This window comes from Myotis nattereri (assembly GCF_964212035.1).
Source record: "Myotis nattereri genome assembly, chromosome: 10".
Taxonomy (NCBI): Eukaryota; Metazoa; Chordata; class Mammalia; order Chiroptera; family Vespertilionidae; genus Myotis; species Myotis nattereri.
Genome location: NC_138085.1, coordinates 40,695,604 through 40,722,776, shown reverse-complemented (window position 1 = coordinate 40,722,776; position 27,173 = coordinate 40,695,604). Strand labels below are relative to the sequence as shown.

The following is a 27,173-nucleotide window of genomic DNA, read 5'->3' as shown; positions in this document are numbered from 1 at the left end:
AGTTAGTCAATACATTCATCTCCACACATAGTTTTTTTAATAGAAACATTTATATTTTATTCTCATCAAATTTTAGTTATACAATACAGTATTATCAACTATATTCACCACATTTTATATTAGATCCTCAACCCTCATTCATCTTATAGCTGAAATTTTGTACCCTTTTACCAATTTCTATTTCTCTCAGTCCCTGGCAAAAACTTTTCTATTCTCTGTGTCTATGAGTTTGACTTTTATGAAAAAGATTCCACATATGAGTGATACCATGCAGTATTTGTCATTCTCTGGCTTATTTACTTAGCATAATGCCTCAAAGTTCGTCTATGTTGTCACAGTGGCAGGTTTTCCTTATTTTTCATGGCTAAATAATATTTCTTTGTATACATGCACCACATTTTCTTTATCCACTCATCTGTTGATGGACACTTAGGTTGTTTCCAGGTCTTAGCTATCGCAAATAATTCTGCAGTGAAAATGGAAGTATAGATATCTCTTGAAGATGTTTTTGATTTCTTTGAATATACACCCAGAAGTGAGATCATGGGATCATATGATAGTACTATTTTTAATTTCTTGAGAAATTTCCATACTGTTTTCCATAGTAGCTGTACCAGGTAAAAGTTCCACCAACAGTATGCAAGGGTTTTCTCCACATGCTTGTCAGCATTTGTTACCTCTTTATTTTTGATGACACCCATTCTAACAGGTGTGAGGTGATATCTCATTGTGGTTGTCATCTGCATTTCCTTGAAGACTAGTGATGTTGAACAGTTTTTTCAATTACCTGTTGGCCATTTCTACGTCTTCTTTAGAAAAATGTTTATTCAGTTCCTCTGCCCATAAACATTTAATTGAGTTGTTTGAATTTTTTCACTACTGAGTGGTAAAAGTCCTTTATATATTTTGGATATTAACCCATTATCAGATATATGAATTACAAATATTCTCTCCCTTTCCATCAGTTGCTTTTTCATATTATTGAAGATTTCCTTTACTATACAGAAGTTTTTTAGCTTGATGAAGTCCCACCTGTCTATCCTTGCTTTTGTTGCTTTATTTATGCTTTTGGTGTCAAATGGAAAATTACTGCTACAACCAATATCAAGGAGCTTACTTGCTATGTTTTTTTCTCTGACTTTCCTAGTTTCAGCCTTACATTCAAGTCTTTCTAATCTATTTTAAGCTGATTTTTGGTATAAGATAGGGGTGTAGTTTCATCCTTTTGCATGTGACTGTCCCATTTTGCCAACACCATTTTTTTGAAGATACTGCCCTCTCCCCATCTTAAAGTCTTGGCTCCTTTGTTGAAAATTAATTGACCTTATATGCGTGGGTTTAGTTCTGGGCTCTCTATTTTGTTCCATTGACTGTGTGTCTATTTTTATGCCAATACCATACTGTTTTGATTACTACAGTTTTGTAATATAATTTGAAATCAGGAAGCATGATGCCTCCTGCTTTCTTTCTCAAGATTGCTTTGGCAATTCAGGATGTTCCTCATGTTTTTTTCTTATAACAGAAAAAAGAGAAGATAATTCCAACAATTTTTATCTTTCATAAAATTTAATAAGCAATGGAAATCAAATTTGATTTCTGCTCTTAAATCTACTCTCAAGACAAGGAACCAATAAATAGGGAAAGGGGATAAAAGGATAGCATACTGCTATGCAACCTAGAAGAAACAAAGCCATACTAGGTAGAATAGCCCAGACTATGCTTGCCTGCTGCAGGGCCTCTCACCTTAAAAGTCGTGGTGCCATATAGCTTGCTGGTATGGACTGTCTCTGGAAGCACATTAGTGATATTGGTGATGAATTCTTCCAAGTACTTACAGGATTTCTCCAAGTGTGTTGTATTGATAATAATCTGGACAAGCTGGAAAATAGCAAGCACATGCATGAATCATTTGACTATTCACCCTAGGATGAATGGCTCAATATGAATCTGCTGGTACAAGAAAAACAAAAGGCATAATGGCAGAGGTCATCTGCATTCTACAAAAGGCATTTTAAAGCAGGGTTACTACGTCATCTATGAAGCTTTCTCTGCTTACCAAGAACATCTTGTATTCCCCCCACTATCTGTAGGAGCTCTTGTCACTCTATTTTAAACACATGTTTTCTTCTGTTTAAAAAAGACTAGACTAAGAGAAAAAAAATAATAGTGTTTAGCATAATGCCTAGCCTTAAATAACAGCCAAATAAATTAAATAAGTAAACTCCACTAAAAGAACAAGAATAATTGAAATGGCAAGAAAAAGTTTTCAAATTAGGCATGATGAACAGAGAGATGTTGCACTAGATTGCATTACATCTACACTAATAAAAGAGAAAAATGGTAATTGGCGTACGGCGATACCGTTTTCATTGGCTAATCAGGGCTATATGCAAATTAACTGCCAACTAAGATTGGCAGTTAACTGCCAACTAAGATTGGCAGTTAACTGCCAACAAGATGGCGGCTAATTTGCATATGTAGGCACAATGCAGGGAGGCGAAAGGGAAAGCAGGAAGAAGCCCCCTGCCACTGACAGTGATCTGAAACCCAGGGGGGAGCTAAGAGCTGGGGGGCAGGGCAAAGGTGGCCCCGGGGCCGCCTTTGCCCTGCCCCCCCAGCCATGATCGGAGAATCAGGCGCCTTTGCCGCCCTGGCCAGTGATAGCAGGAAGTAGGGGTGGAGCCAGCGATGGGAGCTGGGCACGGTCGAAGCTGCCAGTCCCAGGAGCTAGGGGTCCCTTGCCTGGGCCCAAAGCGAAGCCCACAATCGCGGCGCCCCCGGCTGCCACTGCAGGTCCCCGCTGCCTGGGCCGGACGCCTAGGCCAGAGGCGTTAGGCCTGGGCAGGGGCAGAGCCTGCAACCGCAGGGAGCTGGGGGTCCCCTGCCCAGGCCTGACACCTCTGCCGGAGGCCTCAGGCCTGGTCAAGGGGCCGATCCGGTGATTGGTGATCGGAGGGTGATGAGGGTCAACTCCTCTGGCCGAGGCATCAGGCCTGGGTGGGGGGCGGAGCCGGGGATTGGGGGGATATGATGGTCCCCTTGCCCAGGCCTGAAGCCTGGGTCAGAGGCGTCAGGCTTGGGCGGGGGGTGGAGCAAGCGATCAGAGGGAGATGGGGGTCCCCTGCCCAGGCATGATTCCTGGGTCAGAGGCCTCAGGCCTAGGCGGGGGCCAGAGCCAGTGATCGGGGGGAGATGGGGGTCCCCTGCCCAAGCCTGACACCTCTGGCGGAGGCGTCAGGCCTGGGCAAGGGGCCGATCAGGCAATCGGAGGGTGATGGGGGTCAACGCCTGAGGGCTCCCAGTATGTGAGAGGGGGCAGGCTGGGCTGAGGGACACCCCACACACACACCCAGTGCACAAATTTTGTGCACCGGGCCCCTAGTTAAACTATATTAGTCTATGGAAGAAAAAACACGGGCACTGAAGTCAGAGAAACCACGGGATTAACAATGTACAAATTCTTGATCTTGAGGACACTTCTTAACTTCTCTAAGCCTGTGTTTTTACCTGTAAAATGTTAATAATAACTTCTAACTCACAGTTATTGTGAAAATTTCATCTTCTTCAGTTAATACTCTTTCTCTTTTCTTATAGAAAAGATCCTTAAAGGAGACAGTGCTGGTAAGATTAAAGTAATCTATTAATTACTTTGAGGGGAGAATAAGGAAGAATCACTATTATTATCTACACAGATTTAATGTTTGTAAAGCACTTCGCAATTCATTTTCTTACATTGTCTTCCCAGCAACCTACAGAAATAAATTAAGCGGGAATAATTATTAGTTCCATTTTACTATAACAAAAGTAAAATTATTTTCTCTAGATCATATAACTAAATGGATATATGACTCAAATGAGCTCATCTACATGACTTCTGACAGTGCCTCTAAGCAGAGCACAGCTGGCAGCCCTAGCCCTGGCATGCTGCAGCGTCAGTACAGTAGGCTGAAGTAAAACTCTGGGTCTTCCACCAGCTAGAACCCTCCATGGTTTGATTCTACTCTATGCAAAAAAATACCATAAAAAGGAGAAATAACTACTACTTATTTCAACTATGAAAACTATTCACAGTCCCCAGAATCTAAAAGAAATTTTAAAATACAAAAAGAAATTAGAATGGAACCTTTTTGTGTGTCTCTCTCTTCTACATCTTTAACTTCTTTTTTTTTTTTTTTGTAATCATCACCAAAGGATATATATATATTTTTGTAATCCTCACAAAAGGATATTTTTCCCATTGATTCTTAGAGAGAATGGAAAGAAGGGGGAAAGACAAAAGAGAGAGAGAAATATCGATGTGAAAGAGATATATAGATTGGTTGCCCCTTGTATGCACCCTGACCAGGGCTGGGGAGTCTGCAACCAAGGTATGTGCCATTGACCATAACAGAACCCAGGACCCTTCAGTCTATAGGACAGTGATGGCGAACCTTTGGAGCTCGGCGTGTCAGCATTTTGAAAAACCCTAACTTAACTCTGGTGCCGTGTCACATATAGAAATTTTTTGATATTTGCAACCATAATAAAACAAAGATTTATATTTTTGATATTTATTTTATATATTTAAATGCCATTTAACAAAGAAAAATCAACCAAAAAAATGAGTTCGCATGTCACCTCTGACACGCGTGTTATAGGTTCGCCATCACTGCGTAGCCCAACACTACAACAACTGAGCCAAACCAGCCAGGGCTACATCTTTAACTTTTCATTTTCATAAGACTATTTTCTGGGGGCAGGGTTGTGGAAAGTAGGGGGAGTATTGGTGTATCAGACAATAGATGAATTTGGTCCTTCTTTTAGTCTAGTGAGATAGTGAGCTGGGGCGAGAGTGGGTAGATGACACAAAGGGGAAATTAGAACTAAAGATGAAGAGAGGTATTAAACCTTTTTACAGTCAAATGATATTTCTGTGAAATATCAAACAAAAATACGAATAGGGCTATAATCAGGTAGTACATCCTTACCTCCTCAGCAGCACATAGCACATAGCACATAGTTTTTTCTCAAAAAAAAACAAAAAAAACTGATGTCAACTCATAATGACAGTGCTTTAGCAACAGATTGGACTGAGGGAAAACATACCTTCTACTCCCCTAAGGATAAGCTGGAAGATCTGAGAAAAACAGTTATTTTTTAACATAATGACGAAGAGCAAAGACTCAGAGATACAGTTCCAACAAAGATGAAAAGTTAGGGCAACATTGGGACTAGATCTCTGTATTATTCTCCACAACTCATCAGACAAGTTCATATTCATCATTAGGCCCTTTCCACTCATTCCATGGCTTGAATTTGGAGACTTTGAGTTTTAGACACAGATATGACCTCCTATAAAATTACCCCAAACATCAGCCTTTTAGCTTTGGAGTGCTCTAGAAAAAACATACACCCAAATAGCAATTTGTCATCCTTTTCCTTTCATCATGTCTTTCCCTCTGAGGAGGACTAAAATCAGTTTTCAAGATTTTAATAGTCTAAATTAAATCATTCTTTTTCCTGAGTGCAAAAGTGGCTATTAGCAAGGTTGCCTTGATGTGGAAGTCAGAAAAGTACGAGTTAATTTGGAGAACTGAAGAATTTCTATTTTAAAGTCAGCATTACCTATCGAGAACATATTCTACCTATCAAAAATAATCCTAATAATAAGGAGAAATCGTGTCATGTTATCGAAATAAAAAACAGTGGCAGTCAAAGAGAAAATTGTCCTGTTTTGCAGGATATTGTCAGTTTAAAAAAAAAAAAAGGAGGCGGCTTCACTGGGTACAGTAGTAATTTCCCATGACTTTTTAAAGATCTGTCAACACAAAAGATCACCATGAATTACATCAATTGGCTGTCAGTCACTTCTGAAATGTTTCATTGCTGAGCATAGAATAGACTATTAAAACACTCTAGGATTACAGTAGATACCATGTCATTTTCAAAGGGAATATTGTCTGTTAATGAGGTCTAAGTGTCTCTTCTCCTGAATGACAGCTAACCAAAATCCTTACAAGGGCATTTATTACAAATGTGAAGCCAGATGCTTTGGGGTAATTTTGAACGTAAGGATGAAACGAAGCAATTTCAGATATCAACTTCCATCAGAGTTTGAGCTCCTTTGGTATTTTTAACCCCTACTTCCCACTCTACTACAAAAATACATCACTGCAGCAATCTAAACTGTCCTTAATATTGCTTCAAGGACGTGGAACTAACAACAGATTAGATATTAGTTACATCTTACATAAAGCAAAGTTCGATGAGAATTGTCCAAAAAAAGAAAACACTATATTGCAAACAACCACTTCTCACAATTAAGTGACCAAAGTCGCTTTGGTTAAAATATCATTAAGAAGCAGAACATGTTTCTGTCTCTCCCAGTATCACAGAGAATCAAGTGAGTAAGGGCAGAGTAGACTGTGGGAGTCACTTCTCCAACTCTGATGAAACACCCCAGCAGAGCCTGAACCATGATGACAGATAGATGTTCATATTCTTGACAAACTCCAGAAAAGAAAATGACTTAATCATCTTCAATAGCTCAAAACTAAGCACTAAATTCCAAGAACAAATTTCTGTCCCCAATTACAAACTACTTCTGGGGTGTTTACATCTACCTATATTAAAATTGATATTATCTTATTTCCCAAAGCAGAGAATTGGGAAATTCTCTCCAAAAGGATGAAATCAAAGCCAGTAAATAAGAAGTCACACTGCTCCCCACACCACCAGTGCTTCTCAACTGCTATATTTGCAAGAAGATAAAGAACTAAATAGCAGCCTTGATTCTCACTCACAAAAACATGATCCCTAAGACTTCAAGGAATTTTTATCTCCATTTCACCCCTGCAAGAGTACAAAAAGGAATGTTAACTGCTGATTTTATAACATCTCCAAGGAAAATACCTAAAATACTTGGAACTACTGGTTCCAAATTCAATGGTCTAGTACAAAGCTTATATTTGACAAAATTTCAGTATAAAATATTTTAACATAATATTAGCAATATCATTGCTATTTAACCACAGGGGTTGGAGACAAATGGTGTGTGGGAGATAAATAACAAAGGCTAGAGCCATGTAAGCATTCTAAATTATATTAAAAACAAAGGGTAAATGCAAAGCACTGGTCATTTATTCAGGTCTCCTGGGGCACTATTTTAATCATAAAAATATAAATAACATGAAATAATCACTAATAGAAATTCTGAATTTCTCTAATTTTACTCTAAGAACCTACCTACCTATTTTCTTTTGCTTTTCTTTCTTCTCTCTTTCATCAACTAAGAACTCCTATATGCCAAGGAATTGGGATACAGCTGTACAAAATTATACACAAAACAAAGTCCCTGACCTCATGGCATTACAGTAAACATATATACACATAAACTCATAGTATAATGTCAGGCACTGGGAATAGAAGTGAGAATAAGAAGTTACATGGTGATGGCAGGTCTGACCTTTTTTGAGGCAGGGTGGTCAAGGAAGGCCTCCTTAAGGAAATATTTGAATAGGGACTTAAAGTGAAGGTGAAATATGTCTATTATCTATAATAAATAAGTTCTTTTCAATCCAATTCTTACCTTAAACCTTTCTATCAATATATTCTCCACAAATAAATAGGGGGTCCTCTGATTCATCTTAAGACTTTCTTCCAAACTTAACTAATTCAATGATATTCTGTGATTCATAAACTAGTAGTTATTTACTTTCTCTCTATAATATTGATGGTTTTAAATTAGCGTCATGAAAGAACAAAAGTCCAGAAAAAGTATTATTTTCAAACTCATTTCAAATCTTATTTATTCATTTTTAATATATTTTTATTGATTTCAGAGAGGAAAGGAGAAGGAGAGAGAGATAGAAACATCAATCATAAGAGAGAAACATCGATCGGCTGCCTCCTGCATGTCTCCTACTGGGGATCGAGCCTGCAACCTGGGCATGTGCCCTTTGACCAAAATTGAACGCGGGACCCTTCAGTCCACAGGCCAACGCTCTATCCACTGAGCCAAACAGGCTAGGGTTCAAATCTTATTTTGAAAAGAAAATATATTTCAAAACTTACCTGAAACCTTATTTCTAAACTACTTATTGGCTGTCTAGATTTAGGCAAAGTTATTATCTTTTATCATCTTAAAATTGAAGTAATAACATCAATGTGAGACCAAAGAAGTAATAAATACATTATAATTAAATATAAATACTAATATAAATAATAAAGTATTGAGCATAATATATACCAAATTCCTAAAGGCAATTATTGATATGGACTTACTAGTTACATCTCCAGTTAACTGCAGCTTAAGAAAGTGTATAACCATGCTGGCCAGACTCACTTTAATTCATATCCACTAATGGACATTTAATGCTACAAAATAATGACATAATCAAGGGCAAATCAATTCTCTTTTCCATACACCCAGAGATTTTTTTCTCTCTCCTTCAACCCCAACACTTACTTTCAAGCTTTTCATTCAGGTAAAGTAAAGGGAGGCCAGAGTGATGGGGCAGAGCAAACCTAACGGAGAGGGACACAGATGCCAGGGGGGAGGGAGGTGAGGAATCAATTATGCAGGGCCCTGTAGGCCACTGCAGGAAAGTTTTTGGTTTTTAGAGCCTACCACCAAAATATATCCCCAACCACCACCATCTGCATCCACATACTCTGATGCTCATATGTTACCGGAGGTGAAGTTTACACCACCTACAGCCAATCCCTTGCATTGCACTAGGTTCTAAAACTCTTTCCTACTCACATTGCTGCAGGGAGTTCCCCCTTTTTCCTACATCAACTTTTGCTTTCTATTGTACGTTCTCGTCAGAAATAACATGGTATTACTTCTATTAACACACACACACACACACACACACACACACACACACACACACACTTTTGCTTAACCCACTCCTCCTACTGGCTATCACCTTATTTCCTTGCTTACCTATGTAACAAAATTCCCTCAAAGATTTGTCTTATACTTCCTATCTTCAATCTCTCTCTCACTCTTCAATTTAAATAAACACTTCCTTTTAGAATAGTTTTATATTTATAAAATGGTTGCAAAGAGTTCCCAAATACACCACACCCAGTTCCCCCTATTGTTAACATCTTACATTTACTATGCTACATTTGCCACAACTAAAGGAACCAACATTTGTACTAACTGAACAACACACTTTATTCCAATTTCGTCTGATTTCCACTAATGTTCTTAACCTTTTTCAGGATTCCATCTAAGAGTCCACATTACATTTAGTTGAAATGTCTCCTTAGCTCCTCTGGTCTGTGACAGTTTCTGAGACTTTCCTTCTTTTTAATAACCCTAACAGTTTTGAAGAATACTAGTCAGTTATTTTCTAGAATGTACTTCAATTTTGGCTTGTTTAATGTTTTTCTCTTGGTTAGAGTGAGGTTTTAGAAGAAATACCACAGAGGTGAAGTACCTTCTCATCACATCATAACAACACAACTTATCTCTGATGATGGTAACCTTGATCACCTGAGTGAGGTAGTTTGTCATATTTCTTTACTGTAAAGTAACTTGTTTCCTCCTTCCATAGTCTATTTTTAGGAAGTAACTAAACACAGCTTACACACAAGGGATAGAAAGCTCAGCTCCACCTGTTACAAAACCAACTCTAATAAGAAATATTTCCACATTACTATGGACCTCATGTAAAACTCTCTATCATGTTATGATGAAATAATTAAGTCACTGTGAAGGGTAGTACACATAGTAAAAGTTAATACATTTGGGAGAAAAACAACCTGGACTTAAGCCTCTTTTCCATCATTTTGCTAGCCATATGACCTTAGGCAATCTCCTTGAAATTTAATGATATATCCTATATAATAAAAGGCTAATTTTCAAATTGTCCCCACAGGCAGGAGTTTGATCAGGAGTTAGATGTGCGCTGACCACCAGGGGGCAGCATGGAACATGGCGGGCTTCTGCGAGGCAGCACTGGCAGAGGGCAGCAGTGGAGGCGCTGCCGCCCCAATGGGCCCCAACAAGAGTGGGACCGTGGTGGGATAGTGGAGCAGGTGAGCAGGGGGCACCAGGCCAAGGCGGGTGTGAGCAGGGGCCCTGATCACCCCACCGGGCACCCCATAGATTGGCCCTGATCGCCGGCCAGGCCTACGGATCCTACTTGTGCACGAATTTCATGCACCAGGCCTCTAGTCTTCTATAAAAAGGGAATAACACATACCCAGACTGCTTCAGATGTTATTGTGCTAAATGAGATGGTATTTATGAATAGACTTTGAAGAATACAAATCATTCCACAAATGTTGCCTTATAATGACAATTCCAGATGTGAATTCACTTTAGTTAACAACAATGCAAGACAAAACATCTTCTCTTTCCAAAGGTAATATAGTTATTCCAGGATTTATTGGTTGGTGATGAAAAAAATCACCAGGTGTGTGTCTATACATGTACATACCACCATAACCTCCAAAATAAATGCCTGTGGATATTCATTCCTTCATTCATATGCAAAGATACTGATAGTAAAAGTATATTTGCCTAGTCCAGCTGGTGTGGCTCTGTAGTTGAATGTCAACCCATGAACCAGGAGGTCACAATTTGATTCCTGGTCAGGGCACATGCCTGGGTAGCAGGCTTGATTCCTAGTTGGGGGCACGCAGGAGGCAGTCAATCAATGATTCTCTCATCATTGATGTTGCTATCTCTTTCCCCTTTCTGAAATCAATAAAATACATTATTTTTAAAAAAAGAAAGTATATTTGACTAAAGAAATCTAATGACTTAGGAATAACATTTAGCATTCATTTAGATAGTGCCAAGAATTTTCATTTACTTCTTTGATAAGCTCATACTGCTTCTTCCTATCATTATCTGATCTGAACAGTGCCCTTGACAATGGAATCAAGAAAACCAAAGAAGTAAGAATTTAGGTCTTTCTCTTAAGATGTCACAGTAAATCAATTTCATAGCCACAACTAAACTCAAGAGTCTTCTGAGGCCAAAGCTGTTTCTAACACAATATGTTCCTGCTATACTACTTGTTTAAAATGACTTTTTAAGAGACTGCTAAATCAAATGGCATAAGAAGAATTATATCAAGTTAATATGTAGAAATAGTTCACAAAATAAATAACAAACTTCTTGTCCTACTTGGGATTCAGAAAAGGAGAACAGCACAATCTAACAAAAGCAGGACTTTCTATTATTCACTCCAACTTTCCTATTCTATAGTATGCCTGATTATGAGTTAGCCTATTATCAGACACACAAAAGCAATATTTATTATTTCTATACCCAACAATAAAAAGGAATCTCTGCAAAATGAAAAAACTATCCTAAATAATGTCATATGCGGCATTCAATTTAAAAAAAAAAAGTTTGTTATAAGTAGAATTCCATCACTGCTTATATCCCACATTATAATATTTTTGTATCTAAGCAGAGGGAATAAAAACAATAATTTTAAAACAGAAGAAGATGTTCACCTGGCTTCAAGCTGTCTTCACCTGTGGGTCAGTATCATTAACCATTTACTAACTTTCACTATAATCCCTGACAGTACATATCTGAAAATGTCAATTTTTTCTAGAGCAACTGCCTTTCTAACTACACTACCACTACAGGTAAAACAGATGGTCAACAGCCTTTTTCTTTCCCTGTGAAAACAAAAATTCCTCCAAGCACTCACTTTGGCACTATAATTTCCATAAAATGGCAGGTTGAGCCTCCCATGCAATCCTGGGCCCAAGAGAAAGGAAACTTCACATCTTTCTAAATTTTAGGACTTCATGCCAATGCTCCAAATCTTCATTTTGCCAAGATCCTGTCCCCAACATATGTACGATATCCCTCCTCTCTTTGTGAGACTGCATAAGCTTCCACAGAAGTGTGATGAATGCCTTTCTCTCACATTTCCCCACCCAAATCCACAGACTTACATGCTGATAAAGAGTAAAATGCCATTCATAGACATGAGGTATTTCACAAATTAAAGCTAAGTCTAACACTGACCAAGGACTATAAGTACCAATATCTGTGGCATCAATGATTTATGCAGGCAAAATATGATCTCATCTTGTATGTTGTATTTGGACTGCCACTCATTTGGACAGGATCCTGATATTGACTATATTCTTCAACCAACAATTTTGATTATATAATCAATGGCAAATAATACAAATTTAACCCAACATCTTCAGAAAGGAAAATAAGTTAAGCTAGTGAAAACAATGAGAGAGAGAGAAAAAGTGACTTTCAAAAACTAATAATGGACTTCTCCAGGGTGACCAAAGAAAAACACAAGACAATTATTTTGCACTTTCACCATTAGGGGTCCACCTGGAAGAGCATGATGAACCATATAGAAAGTTGTGATAAATTTAAGAAAAAAAGAAAGAAAGAAAGAAACCCCACAGCTTAGGACATCTGTTGACATATTGCCTTGGCTGCCTCCATTAAGAGCAGCTTTACCTCGGTTAGTCCAATATTCTTCCTTTTAATGACATTCTGCAGAGAGTTGCTCAGAGTCCTGGTTAGCAACAGGTTTGTAGATTTTCTAATCATGTCATCAACTTCCGTTGTGCTGAAAAAGAAATGTCAATAGTTAGTCATAACAGGTAGCAGAATTATATTGCAAACAAATTAGGTGGTGCTTATAACAATAGTAATAATAATAAATAAATAATGGTAGTAGCACATAACATTTACTGTGTGCCAGAAATTATTCTAAGTACTTCAATGATTTAAAATTTACTTAATCTTCACAATAAACATATGAAGTGGTTTTATTATTATCTCTACAGATGAGAAAATGAAGGCACAGAGGAATTAAGTAACTTGCTCAAGGTCACACAGTGAGTACAGAGCAAAACAAAAGGGGGGGAGGTAGATTTCATACAGGCAGTCTAGCTCTAAAGGCCACAGCCTTTAAACACTACACTGTACTCTCTCTCAGAATAAAAAGTTCCCCAGGATGATTCCTCAGCCTAAAACCATTATTTCTCCTATACTTGCAAGTTCCTTCACAGATTAATATTTATAATTTTCCAGCCTGATCTCTCTATAGACTTCTTACACAATTAGCTGATAAAGAGGATATCTCTCCTCCTGTATTATCATCTCTATTTTGCTCTGATTCCAAAATAAGTGTGTCAAGCCAGTAATTTAATTCTGCATACTAGTATATGTTTTGAAATCCCACTTATTATTTCAAGGGTAATAAGTAAAGACATTTTCTATTCAGTAAAGAAAACTAAACAAAGAAAATATTCCAAAGCTATTTTTATATGCAAAATTCAAAAGAAAACAGTCTTGCAACCAACAGACTAAATTTGAGACGTATACATCCTTCATGAACTCCTGAAAACATTATCCAGGATGGCTTTCTAGAACAGATATCCTTTTGAGACAAACATTTCTTCAATAATAAGGTTACTACTGTAATAATACTTTTTATACACATCAAGAACTGTAAATAAAGATGTGTGGCCGAAACCGGTTTGGCTCAGTGGATAGAGCGTCGGCCTGCGGACTGAAAGGTCCTAGGTTCGATTCCGGTCAAGGGCATGTACCTGGGTTGCGGGCATATCCCCAGTAGGAGATGTGCAGGAGGCAGCTGATCGATGTTTCTCTCTCATCGATGTTTCTAACTCTCTATCCCTCTCCCTTCCTCTCTGTAAAAAATCAGTAAAATATATTTAAAAAAAAAAAGATGTGTGAACATTTCTTTGTCAATTATTTATTGCTTGTGGACAATGGTCACAAATTTTATCTCATTGATTTCTCTTTCTGCAGAAAGAAATCAGAGGCTTATTACAGTTGAATTAAAAATCTTAAAATTCTGAATACATAATAGGCAAGCTACATTGTCATGCTATGTTGAAAAGAAAAAAATATTAGAAACAAATAAGACTATAAAATGAAAAGCCATAATCAGTTAAGAAAAGTGATACACAAAAATATTTTTACAGCATCCACATAAGGATGTGTTTAATTAACCAATACTTTCTGGCCCACCGCCATCCTTTCCAAAATGATTACTGAATTGAAATACTTCATTCCACAAATATAAGGTGCTAGGCATTGTGTTAGAATATTCAGGTGACAACGATGTACAAAATGGTCTTATTGTTCAGCCTCCACATATTAAAGTCATAACTACATCATATTGATTGTAATATGAGCTATGAATAAATACAGGCTGCTATAATCATGATTAACACAGGTGCCCAGAATAATCTGGTGACCACGATATTAATTACTGTCATGGCATCCTTTGCTTACTACATATCTCTATTATGCTTTAACAAGAACTAGCAGAAGTTTGACTTTTAGATGATGTAGAAGAACAAGAAAGACTATCAACAAGAAACCTAGGTCTAAGCAAAAAGCTATATTTTCCTTAAATGTCAACAAAGTGTAATGTGTAAATGAACTAACTGCACACTGGAACAAGCCCTTGAAAGGTGAGCAAAGACTACCTGCCACTTTCATATCTCGGGCCAAAACCTAACCTGGGCACAGATAGAAGAGGGAGTAAGAGTCATAGGCTGACAGGCTTTGGTGGGATGGAGAGAAATCAGCCCAACCTTTAACAGCGTGGGCTAATATTACAGATTGGAATCTTGGAAAAGCCCCCAAACAAAAATAAACATACTGACCCAACAATTCTTTCCTATAAAAACGATGTTACATAAGAAATGGTGGAGGCAGTGCTAGAAATCAAAGAGAAATCTTGCAAATTTTGCAAGCGATTTAGGTTCCAGGCCTATACTGAAACCAATCCAAAGGAGAGCAAAAACTAACTAAAGCTGAAACCCAGCCCAGCTCAAATCCTGTTAAGATCACAGATAAGGCCCTGGATAGAAGCTTTGGAATTTTAGAGTTGGTCTTAGGAAGAAAAAGACTTCTGCAATGCCATTTAGAAGCAGAAGTAATTGAAACTAATTAAAACTGAGACTCACATTCAGTTCACTCAAGTTATGATGAAATCTGAATGATTTATCAAGCAGCTAGGAGTCACAGAAGAAGAATATGGAAAGGAGACATACTTAAGGACATATTAGCAAAATCTTCTCCAAACCTGATAAAAGATTTTAACCTACAGATCTAAGAAATTCAGCACAGCCCAAACTGAATTCATGCAAATAAAACAACACATAGGAACATCACAAACTGTAAATTGCAAAGATAAAGAGAAAATCTTAAAGGCAACCAGAGAAAAAAAAGACAATAATTCAGAGAAAAAAACAACAATAAAGAGTGACAACTTGTTACTCTTCAGAAATAATGAAAGTAGCCAGTGGAATGACATATTTAAAGTGTAGGGAAAGGGGGACCGTCAACCTAGAATTCTAGAACTTGAAAAAATATGTTTTTAAAAACAAAGGTGAAAAATATTTTTAGACAAACAAAAGCTAAGAAATATATAATACCAGAAGGTATACACTAAAAGAAATGCTAAAATAAATTCTTCACACTGAAGGAAAATAATGTCAAAAGTAACCTAAATCTGCAGGAAAGAATTAGAAGGCCTGAAAATGGAAAAATATGTGGATAAGTATAAAGAACTACCTTTTTCCTTGAATTTTAAAATGCTATTAAATGTTCAAAGCACATTTTAGGGTGTAAAAACAGGTATATAAGTGAAGTATAAGCCAACAATAACAAAAGAGAAAGAAGATACATTACATTATACTGTTGTAAGATGGTTAAATGTGAAGTGATATATTATTTGAGGTAAATTGTAGTAAGTTAAGGATGCACACTGTAATCCCCAGAGAAACCACACTAAGAAACAATAAATAAATAAATAAAAATGTTATACTCAAGCCAGTGGGGGAAATAATCCTAATACCAAAAGCAGTTAACCAAAAAGAAGGAAGTAAATTTAAAAAGGTGGTCAAAAATTAATGGGGCCTGGCTGGTGTGGCTCCGTGGTTGAGCATCAACCTATGAATCAGAAGGTCACTGTTCAATTCCAGGTCAGGGCACATGCCCAGGTTGCCAACTCCATCCCCAGTGGAGGGTGTACAGAAGGCAGCTGATCAATGATTCTCTCTCATCATTGATGTTTCTCTCTCTCTCTCTCTCTCTCTCTCTCTCTCTCTCTCTCTCTCTTCTCTCTCTCTCTCTCTCTCTCTCTCTCTCTCTCTCTCTCCCCCCCCCCTCTCCCTCTCCCTCTCCCTTCCTCTCTGAAATAAATTTTAAAAAAATGTTAATTAATGGGTCAAATAGGAAACAAAAGTAAGACAGCAGGCTTAAATCCAAGCATATCACTAAATGCATTAATGTAATAGCATAACCACTCCAATTAGGCAGGTTGGATTAAAAACCAATATGCAACTATTGTTGATTGAAAATGACATGTTTTAAACATACAGACACATTCCCAAATCTTATTTTCAAGATACCAATCAGCACTAAAAGGAACTGGGCTCCTTGGAGAAATTAGTGACATTGTGGATAAGAAGGGAAATGTCAAACATGATGGGAATGCATCAACAAGGCACAGGAGCCAGCATGAAGTGGGATAATTTGAGCATCCAAATGAAAAAAGACAGTAAAAAAATGAACCAACTAAATGAAGTAAGAAACCATGAGTCTGATCTAACGATAGATAGATGACTGATGGGTGATGGATATAGATAGACAGATTGACAGACAGCAAAGGGAGAAGGACTCCTTAATAAAGAATGCTAGTACATATACAAAATATTCACAGAAATCTTAACCAATTAATCAAAATTAACACAAACCATAAGGGTTTATAATACTACATTCATATATATATACAGTGAGGAAAAGAGAGAGAGAGAGACAGTGAGGAAGAGGAAGGAGGAATTAATAAACTAAATATGGAAAAATGTCAATTATTGGTAAATTTAGGTAAGAAGTATTCCGTTCATCATAATACTCTCAAAAATTTTTCCTAGCCCAGCCAGCGTGGCTCAGTGGTTGAGTGTCAACCTATGGACCAGGAGGTCACGGTTCGATCCCCAGTCAGGGCACATGCCCAGGTTGTGACTCGATCGCCAGTCGGAGGCATGCAGGAGGCAGCCATCAATGATTCTCTCTCATCATTGATTTTTCTATCTCTCTCTCCTGCTCCCTTCCTCTCTGAAATAAATAAAAATATACTTAAAAAAAACTTTTCCTTAATGTTTAAAGTATTTGAAAATATGTTAAAAGTAAAGATTGCTAAGTAATAGGAGAGACAAATGCATACCATAGAAAAGAACTTACAGCTAAATTAAGAGTGGGCAAAACAGACATTACAACTATTCTCATTTTTTTTATTTTTTTTAATATATTTTATTGATTTTTTTACAGAGAGGAAGGGAGAGGGATAGAGAGTTAGAAACATCGATGAGAGAGAAGCATCAATCAGCTGCCTCCTGCACACCCCCTACTGGGGATGTGCCTGCAACCAAGGTACATGCCCTTGACAGGAATCGAACCTGGGACTCTTCAGTCCCCAGGCCGACACTCTATCCAGTGAGCCAAATCGGCGAGGGCAACTATTCTCATTTTTAACACAGATAACAAGGGACATTTCATAAACTTAAAAGGATGAATAGAAGATATAACATATTAACTGTATCTGAACTTAAAAGTATATTCAATATATCTGAAGCAAAAGGGTGGAGGGTAGAGGTAGAAGAGAGCATAGAGGGAATAAGTGGTGATAGAAAATAAAATAAAATAAAAAGGAGAAAGATACACATGTAAAATAATAGCAGGATACTTTTAACAATCCTTAGTGATTGACAGAAAAAGTAGACCAAACACAGGAAAAACAGAAAATGTCTACAATACTATTAACAAATGTAATTTGTCATTTAGAGAATACTAAACTCAATAACTGTAAACATATTCTAATCACATGCATATGGAACACTTGTAGTTGGATTTAAATTTACCATCGTACTAGTTGTTTTGTGTGTGTTTCACCTGTTCTATATTCCTACTTAGCTTTTTTGTTGACTGCTTTTTTTGTTTTTTCAATGATTTGATTTTATCTGCATCACTGGCTTATTAGTTACCAGAGGCCTGGTGCACAAAATTCTGGCACTCGGGCTGGGGAGGGGTATCCTTCAACCCGGCCTGTGCCCTCTTGCAGTCCAGGAGCCCTCAGGGGATGTCCGACAGATGGCTTAGACAGATGGCTTAGACCCGCTCCCCACCGAGAGCAGGCCTAAGCCAGCAGTCGGACATCCTTAGCACTGCTGTGGAGGCGGGAGAGGCTCCCACCACCGCCACTACACTCACCAGCCATGAGCCTGGCTTCTGGCTGAGTAGTGCTCCCCCTGTGGGAGCGCACTGACCACCAGGAGGCAGCTCCTGCGTTGAGCTGGTGGTCAGTGCGCGTCATAGCGACTGGTCGTTCTGCCATTCAGTCGATTTGCGCATTAGCCTTTTATTATATAGGATTAGTTTCACCTATTTTGAACATCTTATAACATATCCAATTTTTCTCTCATGTCTTTGTCCTATTCCTGGCATATATTTACTTTTACTAGACATTGTAACTAGATAAGTAGTTTTCTTCAAGGGCAATAAAAAATAGATGAGTGACATCAGTAAAATAGTAGAACAGGAGATCCCACACTCATATTCCATTAGCAAAAATAATTTGGCAGTCATACATGGACAAAGTTACTTTTATGGAATTCTGGGATCTAGATAAAAGATTGTAACCTGGTGGAACCCAAAACCAAAGAGGGTTATTTTGAGAAAGCAAGCCCATGTTCAGGTGGCAGAGCTGTTACCCATAATAATCCGAAGTACACACACAGGAACAAACTACAATTCACTGTGAACTCAGCTAGAGCCTATTTGACCTTGCCAACAGTGCCATTTGCCTGCCAACCTCAGTCCCAGATGTGGTCCATGACCCAACTCCAGCACCCACTAGCTCCCAATCCTGCCTGTCCATGACTGCACAGAAGACATGCCCATCCATAACCCAGAAGCAAGCCTTCCAAACTTGTTCTGATTGCAAATACTAAAACAGCCCTGTAACTTGGCCCCATGTCCACTCAACTACAGGCCAGGAGTAATCCTACCTGCCCAAAGACCTGCCAGACCACACACCCCTCATGTACAGGGAGGTGAGACCATGGACTTGATCTGACTGTGGATCTTGAAGTGGTTCTGAAATCTATAACCTCTCATCTACAGTCTGATGCAATTCCTGTCATTAAACCTGCATGTAATCACTTTTTTCGCCTGAATGCCCTTTACCTTTCATTTTCATGAATTTGCATATGGTGTGTTTAAATATTTTTCTTTGTTCTCTGTTATTATTTTCTTGTTTAAATTGATAGGAGACTATCTCTAGTTTGATGTCTTTTATTGCTTTTAGAATACTCTCAGCCATTATCTTTTTTTTTTCCAGCCATTATCTTATAAAGCATTTCTTCTTCCCAGTTTCATCCTCTCCTTCTGAGACTCCCAATTACACTGTCTGGAATTGGCCTACAGATAATGGATCTTTTATTTCTTCCATCATTTTTTTCTCTGGTGTGTGTCAGTTTGGGTAACTTCTATTTACCTATTTTCAAATTCACTGAGTTCTTTTCCCAGCTATGTCAAATCTACTGATGAGCCTCTCAAAGGAATTTTTCATCTCTAAAACTGTTTCTTATGTCAAGCATTTCCATTTAACTTTTCCCAATAATTTCCATCTGTCTGCTAAAAGTCCCCGTCTGTTCATGCATGTGGTATTTTAAAGTCCCTAATATCATTTGGGTCACCTCTGAGTCTGGTTCTGTTTGTTAAATTGTCCCTTGACAATAAGTTGTTAATTGTTTTTTTGTATGTCTCACATTTTGTATTGAAGGTTGAATATCATAAGTAAAACAGTAGAGGCTGAGGTAATAGTATTTATACTTGAAAATGACCTCCTCTCTCCTTCCATTGGGCCATTAGTATATTCAGGAGTTGAATTCGGTTTGGGTTTGGTTGTTGCTATGGTTACCTTCAGTGCTTCACAGATTTCAAATTTTTCTAATGCTAGCATGTGCCTAGTGTGAGTGCTGAGATCCCAAAAGCTATACCTATATGCCTATCATACAAAATCTCTCTCTCTCTCTCTCTCTCTCTCTCTCTCTCTCTCTCTCTCTCTCTCTCTCTCTTCCCGCCCTCTCCATTCTTGCCCATCACCCAATGGCAGATTACTGTCATTTGTTATATAGTTCTTGTATGCTATTAGTAAAGATCAAAGGACTTTTTCTGCTGCCCTGGCCAGGCTCAGTCTTAGGTAGGTCCTCTGTGCTCGATGCTAAGGGGTGGAGCTCCCTCAACATCCCTGCCCTTCCTTGCAGTGGCAGCCAAACTTGGCTTTGTCTCCGTGATTAATATAGTGCAGTTTTGTGCTCTTTCCCACTGTAAACGACTAATGGCATTTGGTATAAGATCTTGTCTTCTGCCATTCTCCCAGGGGTGAAACAGCTTTCTTTTTACTTCAGGTCTCCCTGTAGCAATGTGCCTGCCAGAGAGACAGACACTTCCTTGACCCAATCTTACCAGTGCTCTCACGTTTTTGATCAGTATGAGAGAGGTGTCCAAACCAGGGGAGTGGGGCTCCATGCCCTTTTTCACAGCAGTGGCTGGTCCCCTTCTCCATGCCTGATCATGGATGATTCTCTCTGCTCTCATAGCCAGCTCCAGTCTTTCTCATGAGCATGCAGGGAAAGACCACTGCAAATAACATGTGAGTATAAATTCCTCCTGGATCTGGGACACACAACTAGGAGTTCTACACTAACTAACATGCTAGCTCCAGCCATTAGTGACTCATTAAGATGAAATTAATTTCTACTTTCTCACCCATGTGATAGCTATGCCTTTCTTCCTGACTCTACCACGGAGTCTGTGCATCCTATCACTCTCTCCTGGCTGGGGCCAGCCTCGTTTTGGATTTCAGGGTATTTGGTCATCCTGTCACTTTAGCTTCCTGATGGGTCCCAGAAAGCTTTCATTTTGTAGTTAGTCTTGTTTGTGTGTGTGTGTGTGTGTGTTTATTCACTGTTAGAAAGCAATATTCTTTCCAGTTTTCAATATTACCGACTGAAGTGGAAGTATCTCATAGTAACTTGCTTTAAAAAAAAAAAAAAAGGGCTGTGTGTGAGAGTGTGTGTGTGTTCAAATGGAAAAAAACTAAAAGAAAAAAAATTCCCATATGTAAGGAGTGATTACCACTATGTGGTACTTTGGGGTCTTATCAATTTTTCTTCTTTATTCTATTCTCTATCTCCCAAATTCTTTACATAGATTGAATTTTAATAACTTAAAAAAGAGATGTGTATATATACATATATTTGTGTATATTCTACTTTTTTAAGTACAAATGACAGAACATTATTTAACCATAGAAATGACATTTATTTGTTGTTTTAAAAAGAACTTTCTTTCAAAAAGAGTTATATATCCTCAGAATTCATAATTGTATATTTTTTCAATTTTTATAATTCTTTCAGCATTTTTAGCTAATGTGAAAGTGAAAATTCTTGTTGGAAAAAATGAAAACTTGATTTGAGAATAATTATCCTTAAAGCTTCATAAAAATCTCAATACAGCAGTTTTCCTTGTTTTGAAAGCCTTGTGTTTAAGAGAATTGTTTTATATGTACTGTGTCTCACACCCCCTATTGTAACCTCCCAAATGACAGCTATACTTGTCAAAGTAATCTCTGTCACTACAGGTTATAAGGTAAATGTAGAAAGTAAGGTAAACGGAAAATAGTAAAAGGCAGAAATGCACCCCAATTTAAATGTCTATTTTGAACCTACAGTCTAACACACACACAGAAACACATAGCTACAAGTAAAGCAATACAATGTAAGATGAGTATTCATAGGGTACAGAAGTAGCACAAAGAAGTCATTAGAGCAGCTCCATTAGGAATAACAGTGGTCCAAAAGGCTTCATTCAGTACATGGCGTTTAAATTGCATCTTGACGGATAGTTAGAAGCTAGTCAAGAGCACTAACAGGGAACAATGATTTGAAATAGAGAAAGAGTCATGAGCAAAGTCAGAGAGTTATAAAATAATATGTTATGATCAGAAAACAGCAGGTAGGTCAGTATGACTGAAGCACGGGGTGACAGGGAAATTACCCTTGAATATAAATCCGGAAATGGTATAAGGTGGACTAGGTCAAGGGGCGTGGGGGGAGACAAATAGATAAATATGTCAGACTAGAGTAAACTTTATCCTATAGGCCATGAGGAATCCCTGAAAAGGTGAAAAGAAGAGAAGTTAAATGAGATTTGATTTTTGAAAAATGACTCTAGGAGACATACAGAATAGAATCAGGAAAAAAAGAAAAGATAGATGGTTGGGAAAGTAAAATTAGAGATAGAAGAACAATTAGGAGACCATTGAACTGGTCCAGGTCAAACAGGACTACCGTGTGAATTAAAGCAGCCACACTGCCAACTTAAAAGGTAAAAAAACAAGCTGGGGAAAAATAGATTTAAAGAAACTCATTTACAAATGAGTACTACCCTCATTTGTTAAATGTGAACAATTAAGTGATTATCTCAGAAAAATATTATAACAACTACCTGAGTAATGTATGTAAGATATTAATACAAAGAGTAAGAATTCTAAACATGGCAGTGATTGTTTTATTGATGCTGATACAATCAGATTTGAGTCTGGCTTTAACACATACTCCCTGTGTGATCTGGATGAAGTTACTTAACCTTCCTCTGTAAAACTGAAGTATGCTTGCTTCCCAGTACCCCATGGATGAGTACTATTTTGAGTTTTACAGATGTAATAACATACTTGTGAAGTATTTACAGGAATTTAGGCCAATGCCTAAAATTTTGTTTTTAAGAATAAGAGTTTTTAGAAACAGACTCATAGATACAGTCTAACACACACACTGAAACACAACTTCCAAAGGTAGAATAAGAGTTATTAGAAACAGACTCATAGATACAGAGAACATTTTGACAGTTGCCACATGGGAGGGGGGTTAGGGGAGATAAAAAAGGTGAAGGGATTAAGAAGTACAAATTGGTAGTTACCGAATAGTCATGGGGATATAAAGTGCATCATATGGGAATATAGTCAATAATATTGTAATGAATATGTATATTGTCAGATGGACCATAGATTGATCGGGGTGATCACTTTATAAATTATATCAATGTCTAATTACTGAGCTGTACACCTGAAACTAATATAATATTGTATGTCAACTGTAATTGAAAATTCTTTTTAAAAAGGAAAGGAATTATTATTTGACAATAGGAGTTGAAAATAATTCTCAGGTTCCTGATCTGAATGAATGGTGGTATCATTCCTGAGAAAAGGTTTCTTTAGAAAGCCAATTATCACGACTATTCTCATTCAAATTGCTTAAGATGAATTAAGTGTCCTTCTAGGTGTTTTAAAAGTACATGACACATATTACAGCCTCACCCTAGTATATTTTACATGTCTATTTTCACGTTTGTTATCCTCAGTAGATACTGACAATACCTAAGGACAAAAAACTACATCTTTTATTTCTGTATTCTCAAAAAGCAAGCTATATCTGATATATAAATAGGCTTAAAAATGTTATTTAAATAATTAAACATAAATTAAAGGGATTATGGATATCTATAACAAGTCCAGAGACTACTTGAAAAAAGAAAAAAAGGGAGAGGAGGGTATTACCTGCTACACTACTATTGGCCTTAAAAGTTCATCAAACGCAAAGTCAAAACTAATACATTTTACTACGCTTTTCTGAATTCCCACTAAGACATGTTAAAGTGTAAATCTGTAAATAGTAGAGAATAAACTAAGTGATACAAGCAAAAACAAGTTAATCAAAAGTTTCCAATCTTCCCTTTTACCATGACTATATAAATATAGCAGTGCTTTGCTATGAAGGACTAATATTAAGACTTTCAAAATCAAAGCTGGACACAATATCAGAAGTATTTCAGAACACTTATGAATATAATCTCAATCTCAATATCTCTTACATTTCCACTATACCTTAAATGAAGATCTTCTGAAAATTTCAGACAGGCGTATATAAATTCTTTAATTTGGCTGTAAACTTTTGGCACAAATTCAGAGAAAGGAAACTTTTTTGGAAATGGTTGCTGTAAATGTAAGAATTCATGAACGTGAATCACAAATGAACGTACATTGAAGGTACTTGTAAATTAGTTAAAATGCAAAAGGAATTTTCTACTACATTGTGAGCTGTCTGCTTAACAATCTCAATTTAAGAAAGTATTTCTGTAAGTTTCCTGATAGTAAAAAGAATAAGATATAAATTTAAATAAAAATAATTTAAATGTCCTCCAAAACATGAAGGGATAAATAAACTGTGATAAGTACTCAGCAGTAAAAAGGAATGAACTATGGATAACATGCAACAACTTGGATGAATCTCAAAAGCATTATATGAGTGGAGAAAAAGAGTCTCAAAAGACTCCAATTATGTTGGCATTCTAGAAAAGCCAAACATAGATGTACATCAACCATATTGGTGGTTGCCAAAGGCTGGGGGTGAGAGGAGGGATTGATTGAAAAGGGGCAGCATGAGGGATTTGGGGTATGATGGAACTGGTCTGTGTCATTATTGTGGTAGTACACACATGACTCAATGCATTGTCAAAACCAATAGAATTATATAGCACATAAGGTAAATTTCACTGTATGTTTTGGGGAGAAAATGTCCTAAGGGTATAATAAAAGCAAGTACTTCAAAGTGTAAACCAAATACTTCAATCCCCCAAATACTTCAGAGGACCCCACCAAAGCCATCTACTGACTCCCAAAACAGAAACTTCTGTTCTTCTAAGCCCAAGGTATCCCTTGAAGGTGTTCTAGTTCTAACCCACTGAGTTAGAGATAATCCTTTTAATAAGACTGATACAATGAAAGCTTCTAAAGGATGCCACCCAAACAGGGAAGTTCATTTTAAATTACTTACCTTTTCCAGCTCTACATCTTGGAATGGGAATTGTCCTACCACCTTTTTATACATCTCTTCATTTGTTACTGGTATAGGACTGTAGTTGTCAGAGTCAAGTATGTTTCTATAAAGAAAATAAAGGATGGATGGATGGAAGGAAGGAAGGAAGGAAGGAAGGAAGGAAGGAAGGAAGGAAAGAGGAAGGGTTAATCACTGTAGGGATAAATAACAGGTAAATTACTTGAAATTTACAACCCAAAATAAACATTTCCCAGTCCCTATTCTATTGCTTCTACGACATAACTATTTGGTTTCGGATAAGGACATCCTTCAAAGGAAGACAAAGAGAAAACTATATTCTGAAACAAATAGAACACAAATAGAACAAATATGACCTCACGGTATTTGAGATTTATAGATGATACAGAAAATTTAAGGCAATACATTGAAGCCTTAAGTTAAGAAAGTTAACAATGAAAGAATGTGTGCTCTGGAAAAAGCAAAGGGATTTCATTTGTTTTTAAATAAGATATATTTGATTATTAATGTTCTTTAACCCTATACTAGACCTTCTATTCAAACTATTTAAATAGTGTTATAACAACTATTTAAATAATATGCTTCAAATATTGGATTGTAATAGGCCTCTTCTCTAAGTGTGAAGAAGGAAAAAGATGAGGAATCTCATGAGTAAGACTTCAAAAAAGGTTCCAAAGAAGATAAATTATTCAAAAGGGCTCAAAAGCCACTACTTTATGAATAAGCAATAGACATGTTCTCCAAAGAGAAAACAAAAAATTGAATAAGAAGACAAAAGATTATATAGACGGTATGAACCAAAATATTTGACGTTTATTCAAAGAAACAAAAAAAGCCACAATAAGATTTGGGGGGTCCCCACATGTTAGACCTATCACTGATTTTTGGATAACTAGGAAACTTTATTTGGGACATCATTGCAATTTACTTTTATTAACAATCATAACCTGGATCATAGACATAAAATATAAGCCTCCTTGTTACCCATCCTATATAATAAAAGCCTAATATGCTAAGTGTCCGGTCATCCAGTCATCCGTTAACCAATCAAAGCATAATATGCTAATGATATACCAAGGCCGCTCAACCGCTCACTATGACGTGCACTGACCACCAGGGGGAAGACGCTCCGACTGGTAGGCTAGCTTGCTGCTGGGGTCCGGCTGATAGGTCAGGACTGAGCAAGATGGGCCAGACACACCCTGGAGCCCTCCCACAGTTCCTCCCCAGCTGGCCAATCTCCCTCGTCCCTCCCCGGCCCCAATTGTGCACAAGTGGGATCCCTTGGCTTGGCCTGTGCCCACTTGCAATCCAGGCCCCCTCAGGGGATGTTGGAGATCCGGTTTCGGCCAGATCCCACAGGCCAGGCTGAGGGACCCCACTGGTGCACAAATTTGTGCACCGGGCCTCTAGTTATATCTGAAAAACCTTATGCACAAACACATTGCACACACATGTATTTGCACTTGCACACACTATATGACTATAGATCATTTCTCACCTGAAAATACCTGCCCACTTCTTTAGCAGAGTTTCACTATATTGATCTCTAATTTCTAATAGCATATCAAAAAGCTGATTTACAGGAAAACCATAAACCTGAAACAAAATAAGAAAATAGCTTCATTTTATAAGGTGATTTTTGTTAGTAACATGAGAGAGATTAGGCATTGAAAGGTATCTTTGTTCCTTTAGCCAACAATTTAAATGTAACCATGATAGTCTTTCATTCTCCCCTAATATTTAGTTTTATCTCTCACAAATTAAAAGGTACATACCAAATTATTTGTTAGTCAGAAAAAAATAAAAAGATGAATATTAAAATCAATATATTGTATACAGGTTATAACATCAGCTAAGCTCTCCCTACAACTCTGCCTGTAACAAGAAATAGGGAGAGAAACTGAAAATGCTACAAATCTCACCCACTTCTAATGCTATTTTATCAATATAATATATGGTTCAAATCAATAATTATTATTCAAGATGGAAGCTAAAAACCTCTAAAGTCACTCAGGTACTATATTTGAATTAAGAAAATTTTGGAAAACTACGATAGTAGCTGGTTCAATTAACTGATTTTCTCCAAGGGGAAAGAGAGGGATGGGAACTATTGATGAAAACATAAATGTTTTCAAGGTGATGGGCCAGGAAATGCTACAGAAAGATTAAAAAATCTAACTCTAGGAAAAGAAGAAAACAAACAAAAACTGAAA

General features: G+C 37.3%; 1 protein-coding gene across 1 annotated transcript in view; it reads right to left on the bottom strand.

Annotated features, from left to right (window-relative positions):
• EXOC6B (exocyst complex component 6B) overlaps positions 1-27,173 on the bottom strand; it is a 530,863-nt gene that overhangs the window by 215,271 nt on the left and 288,419 nt on the right. The window contains exons 13-17 of the mRNA XM_081101107.1: positions 26,459-26,556; positions 24,937-25,042; positions 23,988-24,097; positions 12,452-12,563; positions 1,744-1,878 (exon numbers count right to left, since the gene is read on the bottom strand). Coding sequence (XP_080957233.1) covers positions 1,744-1,878; positions 12,452-12,563; positions 23,988-24,097; positions 24,937-25,042; positions 26,459-26,556 — 561 coding nt within the window. The remainder of the gene's footprint in view (positions 1-1,743; positions 1,879-12,451; positions 12,564-23,987; positions 24,098-24,936; positions 25,043-26,458; positions 26,557-27,173) is intronic.